The sequence below is a fragment of the Dama dama genome, chromosome 29 (genome assembly GCF_033118175.1).
Source record: "Dama dama isolate Ldn47 chromosome 29, ASM3311817v1, whole genome shotgun sequence".
In the NCBI taxonomy this organism is placed as follows: Eukaryota; Metazoa; Chordata; class Mammalia; order Artiodactyla; family Cervidae; genus Dama; species Dama dama.
Window position 1 is genome coordinate 71,976,771 of NC_083709.1, and position 23,444 is coordinate 72,000,214.

A 23,444-nucleotide genomic window follows, 5' to 3' on the forward strand; every position below is an offset into this window, starting at 1 on the left:
TCAGCAGAGCATGACATTATTATTTTTTTCTTTTGAGATATTTGAGGATTAGAGATATTCTTTGCATATACAGAAATATACATAATAAGACGCATGCATTTACATATTGCTAATACAACCAAAATTGCTTGCCATTCCAGACATTTCTGCCTATTTTGGAGCTGGCTCCTCAGTGATCTACAATTTTCAAGAACATTACAATGACACCTTTAGCAAGAACTCCAGCTCCTTCATGGCTTTATTTCATGAGGATCTGACGTTGACAGGAGAAGTGGCCACACTGAGCTTCCGGACCACAGGGACACCCAGCTCACTGCTCTATGTGAGCTCATTCTATGAGGAATACCTTTCAGTCATCCTTGCCCCAAACGGTGAGTGTCTTTACTTTAAGAACAGAAGACTGACTTGGGTGGTGTCCAAGTCCTGGCTATTGTAGATCGTGCTGCTGTGAACACTGGGAGACACGTATCTTTTTCAGTTATGGTCCATCAACAGAGGAATGGATAAAGAAGATGCAGAGCAGATATGCGAAAAAATATTACTCAGCCATAAAAAGCAACACAACTGGGTCATTTGTAGAGATGTGGATGAACCTAGAGAGTGTCATACAGAGTGAAATGAGTCAGAAAGAGGAAAACAGATACTGTACATTAATGCATACCTGTGGAATCTAGAAAAACATATAGATGATCTTATTTGCGAACAGAGACACAAACATAGAGAACAATTGCATGGTTCCCAAGGGGGAAAGGGTCAGGGTGGGAAAAATTGGGAGGTTGAAATTGACTTATATACACGGCTGATACTATGTATAAAATAGATAACTAATGAGAACATTCTATATAGCACGGCAGTGGGGGTGAGGAAGTCTTGCCTTCTGAAATGAAATAATTAGTGTCACTGTACGGATATGCAGCAACACAAGAGGTGACTCTACACATAGACATCACCACAGTCAATACCAAAATCAGATTGACTATATTCTTTGCAGCCAAAGATGGAGAGGCTCTATACAGTCAGAAAAAACAAGACCAGGAGCTGACTGTGGCTCAGATCATGAATTCCTTATTGCCAGAGTCAGACTTAAATTGAAGAATGTAGGGAAAACCACTAGGCCATTAAGGTCTGACCTAAATCAAATCCTTTATGAGTATACAGTGGAAGTGAAAAATAGATTCAAGGGATTAGATCTGATAGACAGAGGGCCTGAAGAACTATGGATGGAGGTTCATAACGTTGTACAGGAGGTGGTGATCAAAACCATCTTCAAAAAAAAGAAATGCAAAAAGGCAAAATGGCTGTCTGAGGAGGCCTTACAAACAGCTGAGAAAAGAAGAGAAGTGAAAGGCAAAGGAGAAAAGGAAAGATATACCCATCTGAATGCAGAGTTCCAAAGAATAGCAAGGAGAGAGAAGAAAGCTTTGCTAAGTGAACAGTGCAAAGAAATAGAGGAAAACAATAGAATAGGAAAGACTAGAGACCTCTTCAAGAAAATTATTGATACCAAGGGAACATTTCATGCAAAGATGGGCACAATAAAAGACAGAAATGGTAGGGACCTATCAGAAGCAGAAGAGTTAAGACGAGTTGGCAAGAATACACAGAAGAACTGTACAAAAAAGATCTTAATGACCCAGAAAACCATGATGTGATCACTTAGCTAGAGCCAGAAATCCAGGAGTGTGAAGTCAAGTGGGCCTTAGGAAGCATCACTATGAACAGTTAGTGGAGGTGAAGAAGTTCCAGCTAAGATTTCAAGTCCTAAAAGATGATGCTGTTAAAATGCTGCACTTAGTATGCCGGCAAATTTGGAAAACTCAGCAATGGCCACACGACTGGAAAAGGTCAGTTTTCATTCCAATTCCAAAGAAAGGCAATGCCAAAGAATGTTCAAACTACCACACAATTGCAATTATTTCATGTTATAGCGAAGTAATGCTCAAAATTCTTCAAGTGAGGCTTTAGCAGCACATAAATCATGAACTTCCAGATGTTCAAGCTGGATTTAGAAAAGGCAGAGCAACTAGAGATTAAATTGCCAACATCTGTTGGATCATAGAAAAAGCAAGAAAGTTCCAGAAAAACATCTACTTTTGCTTCATTGATTACACTATAGCCTTTGTCTGTGTGGATCACAACAAACTGTGGAAAATTCTTAAAGAGATGGGAATGCCAGATCACTTTACCTGCCTCCTGAGAAATCTGTATGCATGTCAAGAAGCAACAGTTAGAACCGGACTTGGAACAATGGACTGGTTCAGAATTGGGCAAAGGAGTATGTCAAGGCTATGTATTATCACCCCGCTTGTTTCACTTATATGCAGAGTACATCATGTGAAGTGCTGGGCTGGATGAAGCAAAAGCTGGAATCTAGATTGCTGGAAGAAATATCAATAACCTCAGGTATGCAGATGACCATCCTTATGGCAGAAAGCAAAGAGGAACTAAAGAGCTTCTTGATGAAAGTGAAAGAGGAGAGTGAAAAATTTGGCTTAAAACTAAATGTTCAAAAAACGAAGATCATGGCATCCAGTCCCATCATGTCATGGCAAATAGATGGGGAAACAATGGAAATAGTGACAGACTTTATTTTCCTGGGCTCCAAAATCACTGCACATGGTGATTGCAGTCATGAAATTATAAGACACTTGCTCCTTGGAAGAAAAGCTATGACAAACCTAGACAGAATATTAAAAAGCAGAGACACTGCTTTGTTGACAAAGGTTAGTATTGTGAAAGCTATGGTTTTTCAGTAGTCATGTGTGGATGTGAGAGGTGGACCATGAAGAAGGCTGAGTGCCAAAGAGTTGATGTTTTTGAACTGTGGTGTTCAAGAAGACTCTTGGGAATCCCTTTGGCAGCAAGGAGATCAAACCAGCCCATCCTAAAGGAAATCAACCCTGAATATTCATTGGAAGGACTGATTCTGAAACTGAAGTTCCAATACTTTGACCACCTGATGTGAAGAGCTGATTCGTTGGAAATGACCCTGGTGCTGGGAAAGATTGAGAGCAAGAGGAGAAGGGGATGACAGAGGATGAGATGATTAAATGGCATCACCAACTCAATGGACATGAGGTTAAGCAAACTCCAGATATAGTGAAGGACAGGGAAGCCTGGCCTGCTGCTGTCCATGGGGGTCGCAAAGAGTGACTGAACAACAACAAAGTATGTGAGAATTGTGTCATAAAGAAGGCTGACAGCCAAAGAATTTCATACTGTGGTGCTGGAGAAAACTCTTGAGAGTCCCTTGGACAGCAAAAAGATCAAACCAGTCAGTCCTAAAGGAAATCAACCCTGAATATTCATTGGAAGGACTGGTGCTGAAACTGAAGCTCCAATACTTTGGCCACCTGATGCAAAGAGCTGACTCATTGGAAGACACTGATGCTGGGAAAGATTGAGGGCAGGAGGAGAAGGGGACGACAGAGTACGAGACGGCTGGATGGCATCACCTATTCAGGGGACCTGAGTTTGAGCAAGCTCTGAGGGATGGTGATGGACAGGGAAGCCTGGCGTGCTGCAGTCCGTGGTGTCACAAAGAGGCAGACACAGTGGAGCAAGTGAACAACAGCAACACTTTCATTTTGAAAGACGGCATCTCATTTTCTATACGGAAGCTATTTCCTCCTCCTTGGAAGTGAAATCATGAAGTGTGTTAAATCATATCAAACCCAGTTTCCTTGAGCATCAGGTAAATGGGATTGTTCTCTACCCATCAGAGGTTGGGAAGTCAGTCATGCCCTGTTGCCTGTGTGCGGGCTGTTACTTCAGGCGTGTCTGACTCTGTGACCCTGTGGATTCCAGCCCTCCAGGCTCCTCTGTCCATGGGATTCTCCAGACAAGAATACTGGAGTGGGTTGCCATGCCCTCCTCCAGGGGATTTTCCCAACTCAGGCATCAAACAAGAGTCTCTCATTTCTCCTGCATTGGCTGGTGGGTTCTTCACCACTTGTGCCGCCTGGGAAGCCCCCATGCCCATCCACGTATAAAGAGAAGTAGAATGAGTATTCCCTAACCCATGGTCGCCAGGAAAAGAGCAGAACTAACACTCTCCCATTAGAGAATAAAACTAAGCTTCAACCCTTTCTCATGGAGAATAAAGGGAGAAACTTCTGGAAAAGATTTCTACAGTCACTGACTAATGGCATCTATTACAGATGATGCCACAGTGCCGGGTGGAGAGTGCATCTGTGAAGAAGAGCAGTGTGTGGATTGGGAAATTTGGATATTGTAGCAAATCACTCACTTTTCTCTTTTTGCTATTTCTTGATTATGGTAGAAACATTAGAAAATATTTCTGGTTGTGCAAAAAAAATAATGTGAATGTCAGTGATACATTAAAATGCATTAAAGTAAGTCACATTAAAAGAAGTTATGCTTGTAGAAACTGAAAGTTAATACAAAATTGCTTGAGGTTTTACCATTTAATAATACGAATACCACATGAATAATCAACTTCAAGCCTCACTTGGTGTTTTCATATGCTTAACTTGGACTTTTTCCTCTGGTTCAGGAAAATGGAAGAACTTGGAAAAAGACTGTTTGGTCTTGACTTTTAAGACTGTGTAACTGGACTCTGAATTTGGCCCCAAAACAGCATATAAATAATTGCTAGTCTGGGAAAAGTGACTGTATGCACTCAAGTAAAGGGGCCATAGATTCAAATTGTATTAATTTTTTTCATGTGCATTAGGACCTGCATTGCCAGTTTTTATAAAATTCTGTTTTAGTTACAATGTCATTCTTCTCTTCTTTAGGAAGTTTGCAGATCAGGTATAAGCTAGACAGACACCGAGACCCTGACGTTTTTAATTTTGGTTTTAAAAACCTGGCTGATGGGCAGCTTCACCACGTGAGGATTAACAGAGAAGCAGCAGTGATGTCTGTAGAGGTAAGGTCATAAATTCAACAGCAGCAGCAGTAACCAAAATCAAGATGCTCAGAAAGCATGACTTAAAGCCAAAATTTGATAACAAATCCTAATAAATGAAATACACATTCAGCACTGTCCTTCCATAAGTCTAGGATAGGAAATGTAGTCAAGGTGTTTCATTTCATTTTGCAATGTTAGTTTATCAAGAGACTGTCAAAGGTTTTTATTAACATTTGACCTTTTAAAATACCATGCTCTCCTCACTGGTTTCACTTTACATGATTGGGAAATATTCCCTAGTTTTTCATAGGGACTACTGGAGATATTCCAATGGGAACCTATTCCCACTGTATTACAAAAGAACAAATGCTACTGAAATTTAAACACACAAGAAAAAGCATGATCTTGCTTAAAGTGGAAATACATTTTGAAAAACATCAGAGTCTTTAAATTATGCATTGTCACTGGGTTTTGAAGAGTAATCTTTTACATTGAATCTGTATGAATAATACATTTTTTTCTGTTCATGTTATAAATTTCCTCTAAATAAGTAAAAACTTTGAGGTTCAAAGTAGCTCTTGCATCTCTCTGTGGACTGTACCAATTATGATACTTAAATCATGAAGACAAATGTAGGGGAAAAGGATGGGGTGGAGTGAAATTTGAGGTGCTAAAGAAGTTGTTTATAAAATACTTGAACGTATGGATTATTTTTATCATTTTTCTTGGTTTTCCTTTGATTCCCATCCTTTTATCAAAATTGCTTGCCATTTTGATGTTTACATCTTGTGGAACATTTAATAGGTTAACCAGAATGCAAGGAGACAAGTCATCCTGTCTTCAGGGACAGAATTCAATGCTGTCAAGTCCATTATGTTGGGGACAGTTTTAGGTAAGTGGAAGAAAGAGGGCCCCTCTCCCCCTACCACCCTATGATTGATATCAGAAGTGTTAAGTTGCAAATATGGGAAGCATTCATCATGCTGAAAGGAGCTCCTTGACATATTCATGATTTCCCAGTGAGTAACAATCAAGGTAGAAGCTTGCACTCTTGTCTGAGTGTGCATATAATCACGACGAAGTGCTGCTTGCGAGTTGAACAGGGGCGTTCCTTGAAAACTGCCTCCACACTTACCCTCTCACTTAGCAATCAAGCATAATGAAACTTTGCATTTTTCTAACAATTCAGGGAAGACAAAATCAAAGCAGATAGCAAGTTCACAAACTCTTTAGTAATCAGGGGTCAAATGCAGAAATCATTTTAATGATAAATCTAGACATAGGCTTAAGAAAAAGCTGCTCTTAGCAAACAAATAAGCTTTGAACTGTGGCCTGGTCCCTGCCTTGCCTGTGGGCTGAGGTGAAATGTTTTCATTACTCCCAGCTACTCTTGGAAAATCACACTCTAAATATCCCACAGACGTCCTGTCCTTTATGGCTGTTAGTTATTCTCCATAAAAATGCCAAAGTAAAAGCATACTTTACTATTTAAATGTCAAAACCTTGATGCCTTTCCCCCCCTTTTCACTGAGAATTACATTGAAATAAAAACAAATATTGAAAGGTATTTCTTTTCTTTTTGATTATTTATAAACTATATGTTTTATTGATATTTAAATGTTATCTAGGGGAAATTCTCCATGGCATATTTATTATTCCTTCTCTAGTACTTGTTTTTTTTTTTTTTTTTTTTTATTAGTTGGAGGCTAATTACTTCACAACATTTCAGTGGGTTTTGTCATACATTGATATGAATCAGCCATAGAGTTACACGTATTCCCCATCCCGATCCCCCCTCCCACCTCCCTCTCCACCCGATTCCTCTGGGTCTTCCCAGTGCACCAGGCCCGAGCACTTGTCTCATGCATCCCACCTGGGCTGGTGATCTGTTTCACCATAGATAATATACATGCTGTTCTTTCCAAACATCCCACCCTCACCTTCTCCCACAGAGTTCAAAAGTCTGTTCTGTATTTCTGTGTCTCTTTTTCTGTTTTGCATATAGGGTTATCGTTACCATCTTTCTAAATTCCATATATATGTGTTAGTATGCTGTAATGTTCTTTATCTTTCTGGCTTACTTCACTCTGTATAATGGGCTCCAGTTTCATCCATCTCATTAGAACTGCTTCAAATGAATTCTTTTTAATGGCTGAGTAATATTCCATGGTGTATATGTACCACAGCTTCCTTATCCATTCATCTGCTGATGGGCATCTAGGTTGCTTCCATGTCCTGGCTATTATAAACAGTGCTGCAATGAACATTGGGGTGCACGTGTCTCTTTCAGATCTGGTTTCCTCAGTGTGTATGCCCAGAAGTGGGATTGCAGGGTCATATGGCAGTTCTATTTCCAGTTTTTTAAGAAATCTCCACACTGTTTTCCATAGTGGCTGTACTAGTTTGCATTCCCACCAACAGTGTAAGAGGGTTCCCTTTTCTCCACACCCTCTCCAGCATTTATTGCTTGTAGACTTTTGGATAGCAGCCATCCTGACTGGCATGTAATGGTACTTCATTGTGGTTTTGATTTGCATTTCTCTAATAATGAGTGATGTTGAGCATCTTTTCATGTGTTTGTTAGCCATCTGTATGTCTTCTTTGGAGAAATGTCTGTTTAGTTCTTTGGCCCATTTTTTGATTGGGTCATTTATTTTTCTGGAATTGAGCTTCAGGAGTTGCTTGTATATTTTTGAGATTAATCCTTTGTCTGTTTCTTCATTTGCTATTATTTTCTCCCAATCTGAGGGCTGTCTTTTCACCTTACTTATAGTTTCCTTTGTAGTGCAAAAGCTTTTAAGTTTCATTAGGTCCCATTTGTTTAGTTTTGCTTTTATTTCCAATATTCTGGGAGGTGGGTCATAGAGGATCTTGCTGTGATTTATGTCGGAGAGTGTTTTGCCTATGTTCTCCTCTAGGAGTTTTATAGTTTCTGGTCTTACATTTAGATCTTTAATCCATTTTGAGTTTATTTTTGTGTATGGTGTTAGAAAGTGTTCTAGTTTCATTCTTTACAAGTGGTTGACCAGTTTTCCCAGCACCACTTGTTAATAAAGAAGTAGTCTTTTTTCCATTGTATATCCCTGCCTCCTTTGTCAAAGATAAGGTGTCCATAGGCTCATGGATTTATCTCTGGGCTTTCTATTCTGTTCCATTGGTCTATATTTCTGTCTTTGTGCCAGTACCATACTGTCTTGACGACTGTGGCTTTGTAGTAGAGTCTGAAGTCAGGCAGGTTGATTCCTCCAGTTCCATTCTTCTTTCTCAAGATTACTTTGGCTATTCGAGGTTTTTTGTATTTCCATACATATTGTGAAATTCTTTGGTCTAGTTCTGTGAAAAATACCGTTGGTAGCTTGATAGGGATTGCATTGAATCTATAGATTGCTTTGGGTAGAATAGCCATTTTGACAATATTGATTCTTCCAATCCATGAACACAGTATGTTTCTCCATCTGTTTGTGTCCTCTTTGATTTCTTTCATCAGTGTGTTATAGTTTTCTATGTATAGGTCTTTTGTTTCTTTAGGTAGATATACTCCTAAGTATCTTATTCTTTTTGTTGCAATGGTGAATGATATTGTTTCCTTAATTTCTCTTTCTGTTTTTTCATTGTTAGTATATAGGAATGCAAGGGATTTTTGTGTGTTAATTTTATATCCTGCAACTTTACTATATTCATTGAATAGCTATAGTAATTTTCTGGAAGAGTCTTTAGGGTTTTCTATGTAGAGGATCATGTCATCTGCAAACAGCGAGAATTTCACTTCTTCTTTTCCTATCTGGATTCCTTTTACTTCTTTTTCTGCTCTGATTGCTGTGGCCAAAACTTCCAACACTATGTTGAATAGTAGTGGTGAGAGTGGGCACCCTTGTCTTGTTCCTAATTTCAGGGGAAATGCTTTCAATTTTTCACCATTGAGGGTGATGCTTACTGTGGGTTTGTCATATATAGCTTTTATTATGTTGAGGTATGTTCCTTCTATTCCTGCTTTCTGGAGAGTTTTAATTCATAAATGAGTGTTGAATTTTGTCAAAGGCTTTCTCTGCATCTATTGAGATAATCATATGGTTTTTAGCTTTCAATTTGTTAATGTGGTGTATTACATTGATTGATTTGTGGATATTAAAGAATCCTTGCATTCCTGGGATAAAGCCCACTTGGTCATGGTGTATGATTTTTTTAATATGTTGTTGGATTCTGTTTGCTAGAATTTTGTTAAGGAGTTTTGCATCTATGTTCATCAGTGATATTGGCCTGTAGTTTTCTTTTTTTGTGGCATCGTTGGATTTAGGAATTAGGGTGATGGTGGCCTCATAGAACGAGTTTGGAAGTTTACCTTCTTCTGCAATTTTCTGGAAGAGTTTGAGTAAGATAGGTGTTAGCTCTTCTCTAAATTTTTGGTAGAATTCAGCTGTGAAGCCATCTGGTCCTGGGCTTTTGTTTGCTGGAAGATTTTTGATTACAGTTTCGATTTCCTTGCTTGTGATGGGTCTGTTAAGATCTTCTATTTCTTCCTGGTTCAGTTTTGGAAAGTTATACTTTTCTAAGAATTTGTCCATTTCATCCAAGTTGTCCATTTTATTGGCATAGAGCTGCTGGTAGTAGTCTCTTATGATCCTTTGTATTTCAGTGTGGTCTGTTGTGATCTCTTCATTTTCATTTCTAATTTTGTTAATTTGGTTCTTCTCTCTTTGTTTCTTAATGAGTCTTGCTAATGGTTTGTCAATTTTGTTTATTTTTTCAAAAAACCAGCTTTTAGCTTTGTTGATTTTTGCTATGGTCTCTTTAGTTTCTTTTGCATTTATTTCTGCCCTAATTTTTAAGATTTCTTTCCTTCCACTAACCCTGGGGTTCTTCATTTCTTCCTTCTCTAATTGCTTTAGGTGTAGAGTTAGGTTGTTTATTTGGCTTTTTTCTTGTTTCTTGATGTAAGCCTGTAATGCTATGAACCTTCCCCTTAGCACTGCTTTTACAGTCCCATAGGTTTTGGGTTGTTGTGTTTTCATTTTCATTCATTTCTATGCATATTTTGATTTCTTTTTTGATTTCTTCTATGATTTGTTGGTTATTCAGAAGCGTGTTATTTAGCCTCCATATGTTTGAATTTTTAACAATTTTTTTTCCTGTAATTGAGATCTAATCTTACTGCACTGTGGTCAGAAAAGATTTCAGTTTTTTTGAATTTTCCAAGACCAAATTTATGGCCCAGGATGTGATCTATTCTGGAGAAGGTTCCGTGTGCACTTGAGAAAAAGGTGAAGTTGATTGTTTTGGGGTGAAATGCCCTATAGATGTCAATTAGGTCTAGCTGGTCCATTGTGTCATTTAAGGTTTGTGTTTCCTTGTTAATTTTCTGTTTAATTGATCTATCCATAGTTGTGAGTGGGGTATTAAAGTCTCCCACTATTATCGTGTTACTATTAATTTCCTCTTTCATACTCGTTAGCGTTTGCAGTACATATTGCGGTGCTCCTATGTTGGGTGCATATATATTTATAATTGTTATATCTTCTTCTTGGATTGATCCTTTGATCATTATGTAGTGTCCTTCTTTGTCTCTTTTCACATCCTTTATTTGAAAGTCTATTTATCTGATATGAGTATTGTGACTCCTGCTTTCTTTTGTTCTCCGTTTGTGTGAAATATTTTTTTCCAGCCCTTCACTTTTAGTCTGTATGTGTCTCTTGTTTTGAGGTGGGTCTCTTGTAGACAGCATATATAGGGGTCTTGTTTTTGTATCCATTCAGCCAGTCTTTGTCTTTTGGTTGGGGCATTCAACCCATTTACATTTAAGGTAATTATTGATAGGTGTGGTCCCGTTGCCATTTACTTTGTTGTTTTGGGTTCACATTTATACAACCTTTCTGCATTTCCTGTCTAGAGAAGATCCTTTAGCATTTGTTGAAGAGCTGGTTTGGTGGTGCTGAATTCTCTCAGCTTTTGCTTGTCTGTAAAGCTTTTGAATTCTCCTTCATATCTGATTGAGATCCTCGCTGGGTACAGTAATCTAGGTTGTAGGTTATTCTCTTTCATTACTTTCAGTACGTCCTGCCATTCCCTTCTGGCCTGGAGGGTTTCTATTGATAGATCAGCTGTTATCCTTATGGGAATCCCTTTGTGTGTTATTTGTTGTTTCTCCCTTGCTACTTTTAATATTTGTTCTTTGTGTTTGATCTTTGTTAATTCGATTAATATGTGTCTTGGGGTGTTTCGCCTTGGGTTTATCCTGTTTGGGACTCTCTGGGTTTCTTGGACTTGGGTGGCTATTTCCTTCCCCATTTTAGGGAAGTTTTCAGCTATTAGCTCCTCGAGTATTTTCTCATGGCCTTTCTTTTTGTCTTCTTCTTCTGGGACTCCTATGATTCGAATGTTGGGGCATTTCACATTGTCCCAGAGGTTCCTGAGGTTGTCCTCATTTCTTTTGATCCTTTTTTCTTTTTTTCCTCTCTGCTTCATTTATTTCCACCATTTTATCTTCTACCTCACTTATCCTATCTTCTGTCTCCGTTATTCTACTCTTGGTTCCCTCCAGAGTGTTTTTGATCTCATTCATTGCATTATTCATTTTTAATTGACTCTTTTTTATTTCTTCTAGGTCTTTATTAAACATTTCTTGCATCTTTTCAATCTTTGTCTCCAGGCTATTTATCTGTAACTCCATTTTGTTTTCAAGATTTTGGATCATTTTTATTATCATTATTCCAAATTCTTTTTCAGGTAGATTCCCTATCTCCTCTTTTGTTTGACTTGGTGGGCATTTTTCATGTTCCTTTACCTGTTGGGTATTTCTTTGCCTTTTCATCTTGTTTAGATTGCTGTGTCTGGAGTGGGCTTTCTGTATTCTGGAGGTCTGTGGTTCCTTTTTATTGTGGAGGTTTTACCCAGTGGGTGGGGTTAGACGATTGGCTTGTCAAGGTTTCCCGCTTAAGGAAGCTTGCGTCGGTGTTCTGATGTGTGGAACTTGATTTCTTCTCTTTGGAGAGCAATGGAGTGCCCAGTAATGAGTTTTGAGATGGGTCTATGTGTTAGGTGTGACCTTGGGCAGCCTGTATGTTGACATTCAGGGCTATGTTCCTGCGTTGCTGGAGAATTTGCATGGTATGTCTTGCTCTACAACTTATTGGCTCTTGGGTGGTGGTTGGTTTCAGTGTAGGTATGGAGGCTTTTGGACAGTCACTTATTACTTAACGTTCCATGTAGTCAGGAGTTTCCTGATGTTCTCAGGTTTTGGGCTTAAGTCTCCTGCCTCTGGATTTCTTCCTGTAGTCTCAGGACTTCTCCAACTATACAGCACTGATAATAAAACTTCTAGGTTAAGGGCGAAATGATTCTCCCCCATTAGGGACACCCAGAGAGGTTCACAGAGTTACATGAAGAAGAGGAGAGGGAGGAGGGAGATAGAGATGAGCAGGAGGAGAAAAGGGGGGTACTCAAGAGGAGAGAGACAGATCTACGCAGTTGTCTGTTCCCAGAGTGTTCTCCGTAGCCCAGACACCCCCAAAGATTCACAGAATTGGACTGGGAAGAGAAGGGGAAAGGAGGAAACAGAGGTGTTCTGTGGTAGAAAACAGAGAGTCAAGATTGGGAGAGAATAATCAACACCCTCCTGAATAAAAATGGGAACTGAATATTGGATTCTTAAATGTCCACAATTTATATCATATACTGAAAAACAAAAATTAAAAATCTAGAGTAGAGGTTAGACTCTTAAAAACACTATATTAAAAACAAAAACCAAAACACACAAAAAAATTTTTAGAAATATATATGAAGTTTGATTTAAAAATAGGGCTGCTCTTCTTTTTCTTTTTTTGTAAGGTTATAGTGTACTGAAAATGAAAATTAAGGAGTAGTAGAGGAATACTAGAGGACTTTAAAAGAAATAAGAGAAAAAGAAAAATAGAAAATAGAAGAGAAAAAGGAAAAAAAAAGAAAGAAAGAAAAAAAAATATTTTCCCCTAATTAAAAAAATCATAAAAATCTATGAAAATGAGAGTTAAGGAGTAATGGGGGAGTAAGAGGGAATTTTAAAGGAAAATAAAAGAGAACAAATAAAAAAGAAAAAATAAAAAAAAAATTTTTTTTTCTTAAAAAAAGAAAAGTAACAATATATCTAGGAATTTCTCTGGCGCTGTTGCGGTCAGTGTGGGTTCGGCTCAGTTTCAGATAGCTCCTCGTTCCAGCTTACGCTTCTCGGTATCCACAGGCCCCTTCCGGTGTAGTCGGTGTTTCCTAGAGGGATTTTAATCTGTTGCACCGGTCCCTTCTGAAGCGGTTCCCTTTGTTTATTTGGCTTCTGTTTGCCGGTCTCTTCAGAGTCTCATTTCCGCCCTGACACAGGCGGGCGGAGGTGGTCTCTTGTTCAGGTAGCTAGTTCCGTCGCTCTGCGGGGAGGGGCTTGCGCTGCCGGGAGAGGCTGGCGCTGTGGGGAGGGGCCGACCCTGCTTTCTCCGTCTGCGCTGCTCAGGCTCCCGGCTGCTCCATATGGAGCGCGCCCTGCGCTGCGCGCGGCTCCAGCCCTCGGGTGTTCCACAGAAGCGCGGAACACAAAGCTGCGCCTGCTCTCTGTGCCTTCCCGTCCGAGTGGCCCAGGCAGCCAGGGGCTTGACGGGCGCGCTGTCCCCGGTGCGGCGCGCCTTCTCCCCTCCGCGGTCCCAGCCCCAGTCCCCGCCCGCGCCGGTTGGGTGCGCGCGCCTTCTCCCCTCCGCGGTCCCAGCCCCAGTCCCCGCCCGCGCCGGTTGGGAGCCTGCGCCCTGTGTCTCCCCGCGACTCTCCCGCGGATGTCGACCATCCAGAATCTCAGGCGGTCTTTGGTTAGAAACTGGGGGCCTGTTTGCAGCGCGGTGGGGGATGCGGCCCTTGGGGCCAGCCTGCCCCTTTCCCCTCCCCCCTGCCTCCTGCCTCCGGCGGGGCTGGGCTGGTCCGCAGCCTGCGAGCTCTTCCCTGGACTTGCTCAGACCCTTTGTTCTGTGAACGGCCGGCAGTGTGTTCGGGCAGGTTAATTTCCTCTCTCTCTTTTGCTCTCCCACAGTTCAAGTTGGTAACTCACAAACGCTCCCTCCGATTGCCCTCAGGGCACTGAGGCCCGGTCCTTACCCCAAGCAATGCCACCGCCTCCTCTCCTCCAGCCCCCACTTGCTGGTGGCGGATGCGGGTGTCTGGGGTACTTTTCTGCTGGGAGTTGCTTTTAGGCTCATAATCTGTGGGTTTTATTTATTGTTTCCCTCGCAGTCAGGTTGCCTTCCGAGATTCAAACACTTCCCCCAGGCCCGCCAGTGCGAGGGTTTCCCAGTGTCTGGAAACGTCCTCTATTAAGACTCCCTTCCTGGGACGATCTCCGTCCTTAGCTCTTTTGTCTCACGTTTTATGTTTTATATTTTGTCCTACCTCCTTTCGAAGACAATGGGCTGCTTTTCTGGGCGCCTGATGACCTCAGCTAGGGATCAGAAGTTGTTTTGTGAAGTTTGCTCTGCGTTCAGTTATTCTTTGGATGAATTTGTAGGAGAGAAAGTGGTCTCCCCGTCCTCCTCCTCCGCCATCTTGGCTCCTCCCTGTCTCTGCTCTAGTACTTGTTATTCATATAATTTTGTTTTGTCCTAAATAATCGATGGAAACTTATTAGGTGTTCAGCCATTTATGTGTTGATTCTTTTGGTCATTTCTTCTACCTTACATGTATATATATAGTACATCACAAACTTGAGAATGTTAGAGAAGGCACATGAATGGATGTTCCAAATATGTCAAGAAGTGTAGTAACTATTAAAAACTATCGCATCTTTCAAACAGATGGACAATAAAATGATGACTTCTTACTTTTCAGACAGAGGAAATATGAATCCTAGTGCTATTTCCAAGGGTGCTCTTATAAATGGTAATAACAAAAGTGTAAGTTTTAGATGCTACAACCTAACTGTTAAAAAGCTCAGCTGCTAAAATGGCTGATTAAGTCAATGAAGAAGGGTAAGAATATAGTTTAGCTTGGTATGGTGAATAACAATTTTATGCTGAAGCAGTGATGGTCCTGCACTGTAATCACGCCTTAAAGGTGGATGTAGAATCTGTCTGGCCTTGATAATGTATTTGATAGACAGGCAGCTTGTGCTGAATGTCTTTTCCCGTGGTTCATTGTTCTTCACACTCCCCACATGTGGGATAGTGGTGATATAATTAACACAGAAATGAAAGTGAAAATATTTGTTTCCCGCTGAATGCTGGGAGATGTTTATCCCTATCATAGCCTATTGTAGAGGTGAATATTCTAGTCTCTAATGTGTCATTTGGATGTTTACCAGGCACTTCTGACATCTCTGTTTTCATGATATTAGTAGATTTTTTATTCTGTTTAAATAGTGGCATAATTTTAAAAGAAAGGGAAAGCAAACAAAAACAGACCAAAAAAAAAAAAAAAGAAAAAAAGAGTTTGAAAAACAATTCAAAAGAATAACTGCTCTCTCAACTTTTGCCCATGAGAATAACAGTATATGTTTAAATAGAGGTTATGAAATTCCTAAAAGCTCAAAGATCACCTTCAGTTTTAGAGAACAGGGAGATAAAACCCTATCTTTGGTTGTCAGCCTAACTTATAATTGTTTTTAATATCCAAATGGAGAACAATTTGCTCCCTTTTTATCTGATTTTGAGCTCTACTCTCTGGCCCTACTGATCCTTGGTTTGAGAAAAGTAAGTAATCGATCATCTAAAATGTATGCAAGGGGCTTCACTGGCAGCTGAGCTGGTAAAGAATCTGCCTGCAATGTGGGAAACCTTGGTTCGATCCCAGGGTTGGGAAAATCCCCTGGAGAAAGGAATGCCTACCCACTCCAGTATTCTTGCCTGGAGAATTCCATGGCTACAGTCCTGGAGTCACAGAGTCAGACACAACTGAGCAACTGACACTTTCACTTCAATTTCAAAGGGTGTGCAAGCCTCAGAGCTGCATTTCTGTCAAGTGGGTGCAAGCTGTGGGTGGAATGATTGTCCTGTCTGCACCCAGATCTGACCCCTCCTCCACTGTAGAGGAGAAGTCTGTGTGCACTCTTTTCCCAGCCCAAAGGACAGATGTGGTCAAGACAAACACATCACACACAACTCCATGCCCTCAGTGACTCCAGCATCCAACAGGAGAAATGAGGCATGTTCAGAAATACCCATGTCCCCAAGTAGAAAGTTGCCATCAGTAAGTATGAAATTGACAAAGGAGTATTTTAAAGGCAAATTAGGTTCAAATGTATGATCTATAAAGAAATAGGCAATAGATTATGGAAATTGACTTAATTACTAAACTATATTATATGAAAAGGATCATTTTAATTAAAAAGTAGAATAATAGGTTTTGTTATATGAATTTTTATTTTCCTGTGATTTAATATATAGAGAACAGTAGCATGGAATTGAAGGTGTTAGTTAATGTTTTTATTCAAGGATGACATATTCAAATGCATCTCTCTCAGGCCATAAAAATTAAAGTTGAAACTCAGCAATGAAGTTTATAGCCTGAAGCAATTGAATCTAATAAAATTATAAATATTCATTTCATCTGTACCTAGAGGTATGTATCTTGATCAAAGGCTAATAAAACTTTTCATGTTTTGGATAACTTTATTTTTGGATGGCTTCTGTTCTGCCACCACTGTCAAAACCAGTTACTGAGTATGAGATTATAGTTTTATGTTCAGATTTGGCAAATAGGCAGAACTTCACTTCACTGACACAGTAAAATAGACCAACAGATTGGTTAACAAGGAGCTATTAATTCCTCTGAGAAAGTTGTCCCAAACTGTGATAAGCTATCCAGTACTTACGTTTGTGTGTGTGTGTGTGTGTGGAGGTATTTTTATAATCTTGTACAGGAGAAAATCTTTCCAAACATGTTAAAAAAATCAGGAATTATTAAATTAAAGAGTTTCAAATTACAGCATAAGATTTAATAACATCTATAAAGAAAAATATAAATAAGATTAAGGGGCCAAAAATAATAAAGTGGTCAAAATTTTGTAATACAAGATAATAATTAAAATTTTGTAACACAAGATAATAAAATGTCCTTAACATACATCATTCTCAAAATCATTAAGATTCTGTTTAATGCAGGAATATATTGCTATTGAAGACAATAGAAAACTATATTAATTATCTTGTACAACATTGACATTAAGTAAAAGAAGCAACTACTTCTTTTAGTAGAAAGCCCTACACGGAGTGTGGCCTCAGTATTTCTTGTTAGCTATTTTGACTCATGGAGTTATCCATTCTGGAATGTTTGGTGGTTCCCAGTATGTGCTTATATTTCACTGGACATTTTGAATGCCTCATAGCAAAAGACATACTGTACCTGCCCTCAAAGCACTTGTGATATAACACAAAATATAAACAATAAAATAGTGTTCTAATGATTAACTAATCTAGTTATTATTATTGTTTTCCCAAATAAGTTTTGGAAAATGCTTTGAAATAGACTTCTGATTAACAACCCCTTTGTTCTTTCCATTCTTCAATGATCATATTAGTGATGACCAATCAAGGTTAAGTTTTCCCAGTTACTATAACATAATTTCAGTATAATCCTACTTTAAATGTAAATCTTTAGATTTCTAGTGTTCTGTGTAGTTTTGACTCTGATAGGACTTATAATCCCAAAGTATGAGAACTTTAAAATACCAAGTAAGGTACACTACTTTGAGATTGGATGCAATCTCAAAAACGACAGAATGATCTCTGTTCATTTCCAAGGCAAACCATTCAATATCACTGTAATCCAAGTCTATGCCCTGACCAGTAACGCTGAAGAAGCTGAAGTTGAATGGTTCTATGAAGACCTACAAGACCTTCTAGAACTAACATCCCAAAATGACGTCCTTTTCATTATAGGGGACTGGAAAGCAAAAGTAGGAAGTCAAGAAACACCTGGAGTAACAGGCAGATTTGGCCTTGGAGTACAGAATGAAGCAGGGCAAAGGCAAATAGAGTTCTGCCAAGAGCACGCACGGGTCATAGCAAACACCATCTTCCAACAACACAAGAGAAGACTCTACACATGGACATCACCAGATGGTTGACACTGAAATCAGATTGATTATATCCTTTGCAGCCAAAGATGGAGAAGCTCTATTCAGTCAGCAAAAACAAGACCGGGAGCTGACTGTGGCTCAGATCGTGAACTTCTTATTGCCACATTCAGACTTAAATTGAAGAAAGTAGGGAAAAGCACTAGACCATTCAGGTGTGACCTAAATCAAACTGCTTATGACTATACAGGGGAAGTGAGAAATAGATTTAAGGGACTAGATCTGATAGACAGAGTGCCTGATGAACTATGGATGGAGGTTTGTGACATTGTACAAGAGACAGGGAGCAAGACCATCCCCAAGAAAAAGAAATGCAAAAAAGCAAAATGGCTGTCTGAGTAGGCCTTACAAATTGTTGTGAAAAGAAGGGAAGCAAAAGCAAAGGGGAAAAGGAAAGATATGGAAAGCGTTCCTCAGCAATCAATGCAAAGAAATAGAGGAAAACAACAGAATGGGAAAGACTAGAGATCTCTTCAAGAAAGTTAGAGATACCAAGGGAATATTTCATGCAAAGATGGGCTCAATAAAGGACAGAAATGGTATGGATCTAACAGAAGCAGAAGATATTAAGAAGAGGTGGCAAGAATACACAGAAGAACTGTAAAAAAAAGATCTTCACGACCCAGATAATCATGAAGGTGTGATCACTCACACTCAACTAGAGGCGGACATCCTGGAATGTGAAGTCAAGTGGGCCTTAGAAAGCATCACTACGAACAAAGCTAATGAAAGTGATGGAATTCCAGTTGAGCTATTTCAAATCAGAAAGATGATGCTGTGAAAGTGCTGCACTCAATATGCCAGCAAGTTTGGAAAACTCAGCAGTGGCCACAGGACTGGAAAAGGTCAGTTTTCATTCCAATCCCAAAGAAAGGCAATCCCAAAGCATGCTCAAACTACCACACAATTGCAATCATCTCACATGCTAGTAAAGTAATGCTCAAAATTCTCCAAAACAGGCTTCAACAATACATGAACCATGAACTTCCAGATGTTCAAGCTGGTTTTAGAAAAGACAGAGGAACCAGAGATCAAATTGCCAACATCCGCTGGATCATCGAAAAAGCAAGAGAGTTTAAAAAAAAGTCTATTTCTGCATTATTGACTATGCCAAAGCCTTTGACTATGTGGATCACAATAAACTGTGGTGAATTCTGAAAGAGATGGACATAGCAGACCACTTGACCTGCCTTTTGAGAAACCTGTATGCAGGCCAGGAAGCAACAGTTAGAACTGGACATGGAACAGCAGACTGGTTCCAAATAGGAAAAAGAGTACGTCAAGGCTGTATATTGTCAGCCTGCTTATTTAACTTATATTCAGAGTACATCATGAGAAACGCTGGGGTGTAGGAAGCACAAGCTGGAATCAAGATTGCCAGGAGAAATATCAATAACCTCAGATATGCAGATGACACCACCCTTATGGCAGAAAGCAAAAAAGCACTAAAGAGCCTCTTGATGAAAGTGAAAGAGGAGAGTGAAAAAGTTGGCTTAAAGCTCAACATTCAGAAAACTAATATCATGGAATCCGGTCCCATCACTTCATGGTAAATAGATGGGGAAACAGTGGAAACAGTGGCTTGCTTTTTTTTTTTTTTTTTGGCTCCAAAATCACTGTGGATGGTGATTGCAGTCATGAAATTAAAAGACGCTTGCTCCTTGGAAGGAAAGTTATGACCAACCTATATAGCATGCTAAAAAGCAGAGACATTACTTTGTTGACAAAGGCCAGTATTGTCAAAGCTATAGTTTTTCAGTAATCATGTATGGATGTGAGAGTTGGACTATAAAAAAAGCTGAGTGCTAAAGAATTGATGCTTTTGAACTGTGGTGTTGTAGAAGACTCTTGAGAGTCCCTTGGACTGCAAGGAGATCCAACCAGTCCATCCTAAAGGGGATCAGTCCTGGTTGTTCATTGGAGGGACTGATGCTGAAGCTGAAACTCCAATGCTTTGGCCACCTGATGCAGAGAGCTGACTCATTTGAAAAGACTCTGATGCTGGGAAAGATTGAGGGCAGAGGAGAAGGGGATGACAGAGGATGAGATGGATGGCATCACGGACACAATAGACATAGGTTTGGGTGGACTCTGGGAATTGGTGATGGACAGGGAGGCCTGGCGTGCTCCGGTTCATGGGGTCGCAAAGAGTCGGACACAACTGAGCAACTGAACTGACTGAAGGTACCGCAGCATTTTTGCTACGTTTTATTTCTCTAAAGACTTTTGTATAATTGGTATTCTGTTTATTTTGGGTTTTGAGCATTAAAAAAAAGCCAATCAAAATAACAAACCTCAAATATCAAAACAAAACAAAAATCTGTTCTTGAAGTGTGCAAACTAAAGATACATCTTCCTGTCTTTTCCTAGGGGAGAATACAGTTCAAATCAATATAGTCATGTGAATAAACTTTAGTAAGCCAATTATCTGAGTGGGAAAAGAAATCAACTGAAAGACTGTATGTGGAAATGGAACTCATATATGATAATTGGGTAATAAATAATTCATGGAAAGTACCTACTGAGATCTGCATGGAGAGACTAGAGCTTAGATAGTAAAACTCCCTTGACTTATGTGACATGTATTAGTCTTTCCTATACTCTCCCTAAGAATTTATCTCATTTAGAAGAAATTTACATAGAAAGACACAAAGAGTTTATAAAATTTCAGGAATATGAATGTAAATGCAAAAATGCTCAGCAAAGTATTAGCAAGTCTAATGCAATAATATATAAAAATTATTATATGCCATGACCAAGTAAGATTTCTTCCAGGAATTTAAGGTTGGCTCAACAGATAAAAATCAATGTAATGCACTATGTTTATAGAGTTAAGGACAAAAGGCACACGATTGCCTCAATAGACAGAGAAAAAGCATTTGAAAAAAATCCAGCATGCTTTCATAGTAAAAACACTGAACAAATTAGAAATGAAAGGGACTTCCTCATGTGTAAAAAAGGCATCTGCAAAAACCACACAGCTATGGTGAAATAATGGAAGTCTTCCCCTAAGATCAATAATGAGATAAGGATGTCCGCTCTTACCATTTTTGTTCAAGACAGTAGTACAGATTTGAATGAGGGCTACTAAGCAAGGAAAAGAGCAAAAATATCCAATAAAAAAGGAAGTAAAATTATCTGTATTTGTAAAGGACGTGATCTCCATGGAAAAAGCTATTAGAACTAATAAATAGTTTTGGCAAAGATGCAAGATCAACACACAATAATTTATTGTATTTCTATATATTAGCAATGAATAATACAAGGCTATCATGAAGAATGAAATATAAATTCTATTCACAATAGCATTAAAAAGAAGCAAATACTTTGAAATAACTTTAACAAAAGAAGTACAAGATATGTACACTGAAAACCATAAAATATTGTTGGAAGGAATTATGCATGAGTTACATAAATAGAAATATATGTGTTCGTGGATTAAAAGACTCAGTGTTGCTAAGATGGCAGTGCTCCCCAAGTTTATCTACAGGCTCATATCCAAATCCAAATGGTCTTTTCTACAGAAATTGAAAAGTTGATTCCAGAATTCATGTAGAAATGCAAGGGTTCCAAATAGCCAAGACAATCTTGAGAGGAAGAATGAAGATGGAGGTCTCATTCTTCATGATTTCAAAACTTAGAACAAGGCCACAGTAATCAAAACTATGTGGTATTGGCATAAGAGATATACATTGATTAGTGGAGTAGATCAACAGTCAAGAAGTAAAGCTATGTATTTATGGTCCACTGACTTTTAACATTGGCACCAAGGCCATTCAGTAGAGGGAAAAAAAAAAATAGTCTCTTCAACAAATGGTGCTGGCCCAGCTGGATATCCACAAGTTTAAAAAGTGAGGTAGGACTCCTACTTACCACCAGACACAAAAATTAACTCAAAATGGATGATAGACCTAACTTTGTACCTAAAATTATAAAATTCTTAGAGCGAAACATAACTGTAAGTCTTTGTAACCTTGGATTAGGCAATGATTTCTTAGAGAAGGTTTTTCAGAAACCTTGGGTTATATCAAAGTTTCTCAAAAGCATAAGCAGCAAAGAAAAATATATAAATTGGACCTCATTAAAATTAACACTTCTGTAATTCGAAGGACACTATCAAGAAAGTAAAAACCCATAAAGTGAAGAAAAATATTTGCCAGTCATGAATCTGATAAGAGGCTTTTATAGAGAATATATGAGAATATATAAAGAACTCCTACAACTAAACAATAAAAAGATAGGTAAACTAACTTAAAAATGACCAAAAGGTCTGGGTAGACATTTTTTAAAAGAAGATACACAAAAGATGAACAAAAAAATGATGTTCAGAATAACTAGTCATCAACAAAATGCAAGTCAAAACCACAAGGTACCATTTCACGGCCTTCCCTGGTGGCCCAGCAGTGAAGAATCCACCTGCAAAGCAGCAGACACAGGAGACACGGGTTCGGTCCCTGGGTTGGGAAGATCCCCTGGAGGAGGGCTGGTAACCGACTCCAGTACTCTTGCCTGGAGGATCCCATGGACAGAGGAGCCTGGTGGGCTGCAGTCCATGGGTCACAAAGAATCGGACACGGCTGAAACAACTAAGCATGCACACACCATTTCATACCCAATAAGACGGCTGTGGTCATAAAGACAGACAGTAACAAGTGTCGTAGAGGATATGGGGAAATTGGAACTCTTGTGCCTTGCTGATGAGAATGTAAAATTGTGCAGCTGCTGGGGAAAAACAGTTTGGCAGTTCCCTAAAACGTTAAACACAGTTACCAAGCGACCCAGAAATTCCACTCACAGGTAAATACCCAAAGAAATTGAAAATATATATCCACATACAAAAAGTGTGCACAAGTCTTCAGAGAAGTGTTATTCATAAGAACCAAAAATTGGAAACAACTCCTGTGTCTATCAACTAAGGAACAAACAAAAGTGTACAATGGAATGCTGGCCCATAAAAAGTAATGAAGTACTCATACATGGGACCATATGGATGAACCTTGAAAACATTATGCTAAATGAAAGAAGATAAACACAAAATATTACATACTGTATGACTTCTTCTATATGAAATGCCCAGAATAGTTAAATCCATAGAAACAGAAAGCAGTTTAGATTTACCAGGGACTGGGGGCAGGTAGGAGTGAGGAGTGACCACTAATATGTACAGGATTTCTTTGAGGATGATAGATTCTGCAGTTACATACTGGGAATAGTTTTACAACTGTAAAAAACCCACTGAACTGTACATTTTAAAAGGGTGAATTTTATGAGATGTGAATTATATCTGGATAATAAAAATTCAATTAGAGATTTATTTCTTTTGCCAATAATGCATTTTCTGCACATGTCCCTGGGAGAGTTGGAACACAGAGTCATAACTGGACATTTCTTCTATTGTATGAGTGAGTTTATTCAAGAATAGGATTTGATGGAAAATAGAGAGGGAAGAACTTGGACATCTGAGTTGGAGTGAGGGTATATCAAGGAGAGTCTACATGA

General features: G+C 39.1%; 1 protein-coding gene across 1 annotated transcript in view; it reads left to right on the forward strand.

Annotated features, from left to right (window-relative positions):
• Positions 1–23,444, forward strand: part of LOC133048439 (contactin-associated protein-like 3) — a 225,642-nt gene that overhangs the window by 189,199 nt on the left and 12,999 nt on the right. Inside the window, exons 19-21 of the mRNA XM_061132107.1 lie at positions 141–371; positions 4,761–4,894; positions 5,681–5,768. Of these exons, the coding sequence (XP_060988090.1) occupies positions 141–371; positions 4,761–4,894; positions 5,681–5,768 (453 nt within the window). The remainder of the gene's footprint in view (positions 1–140; positions 372–4,760; positions 4,895–5,680; positions 5,769–23,444) is intronic.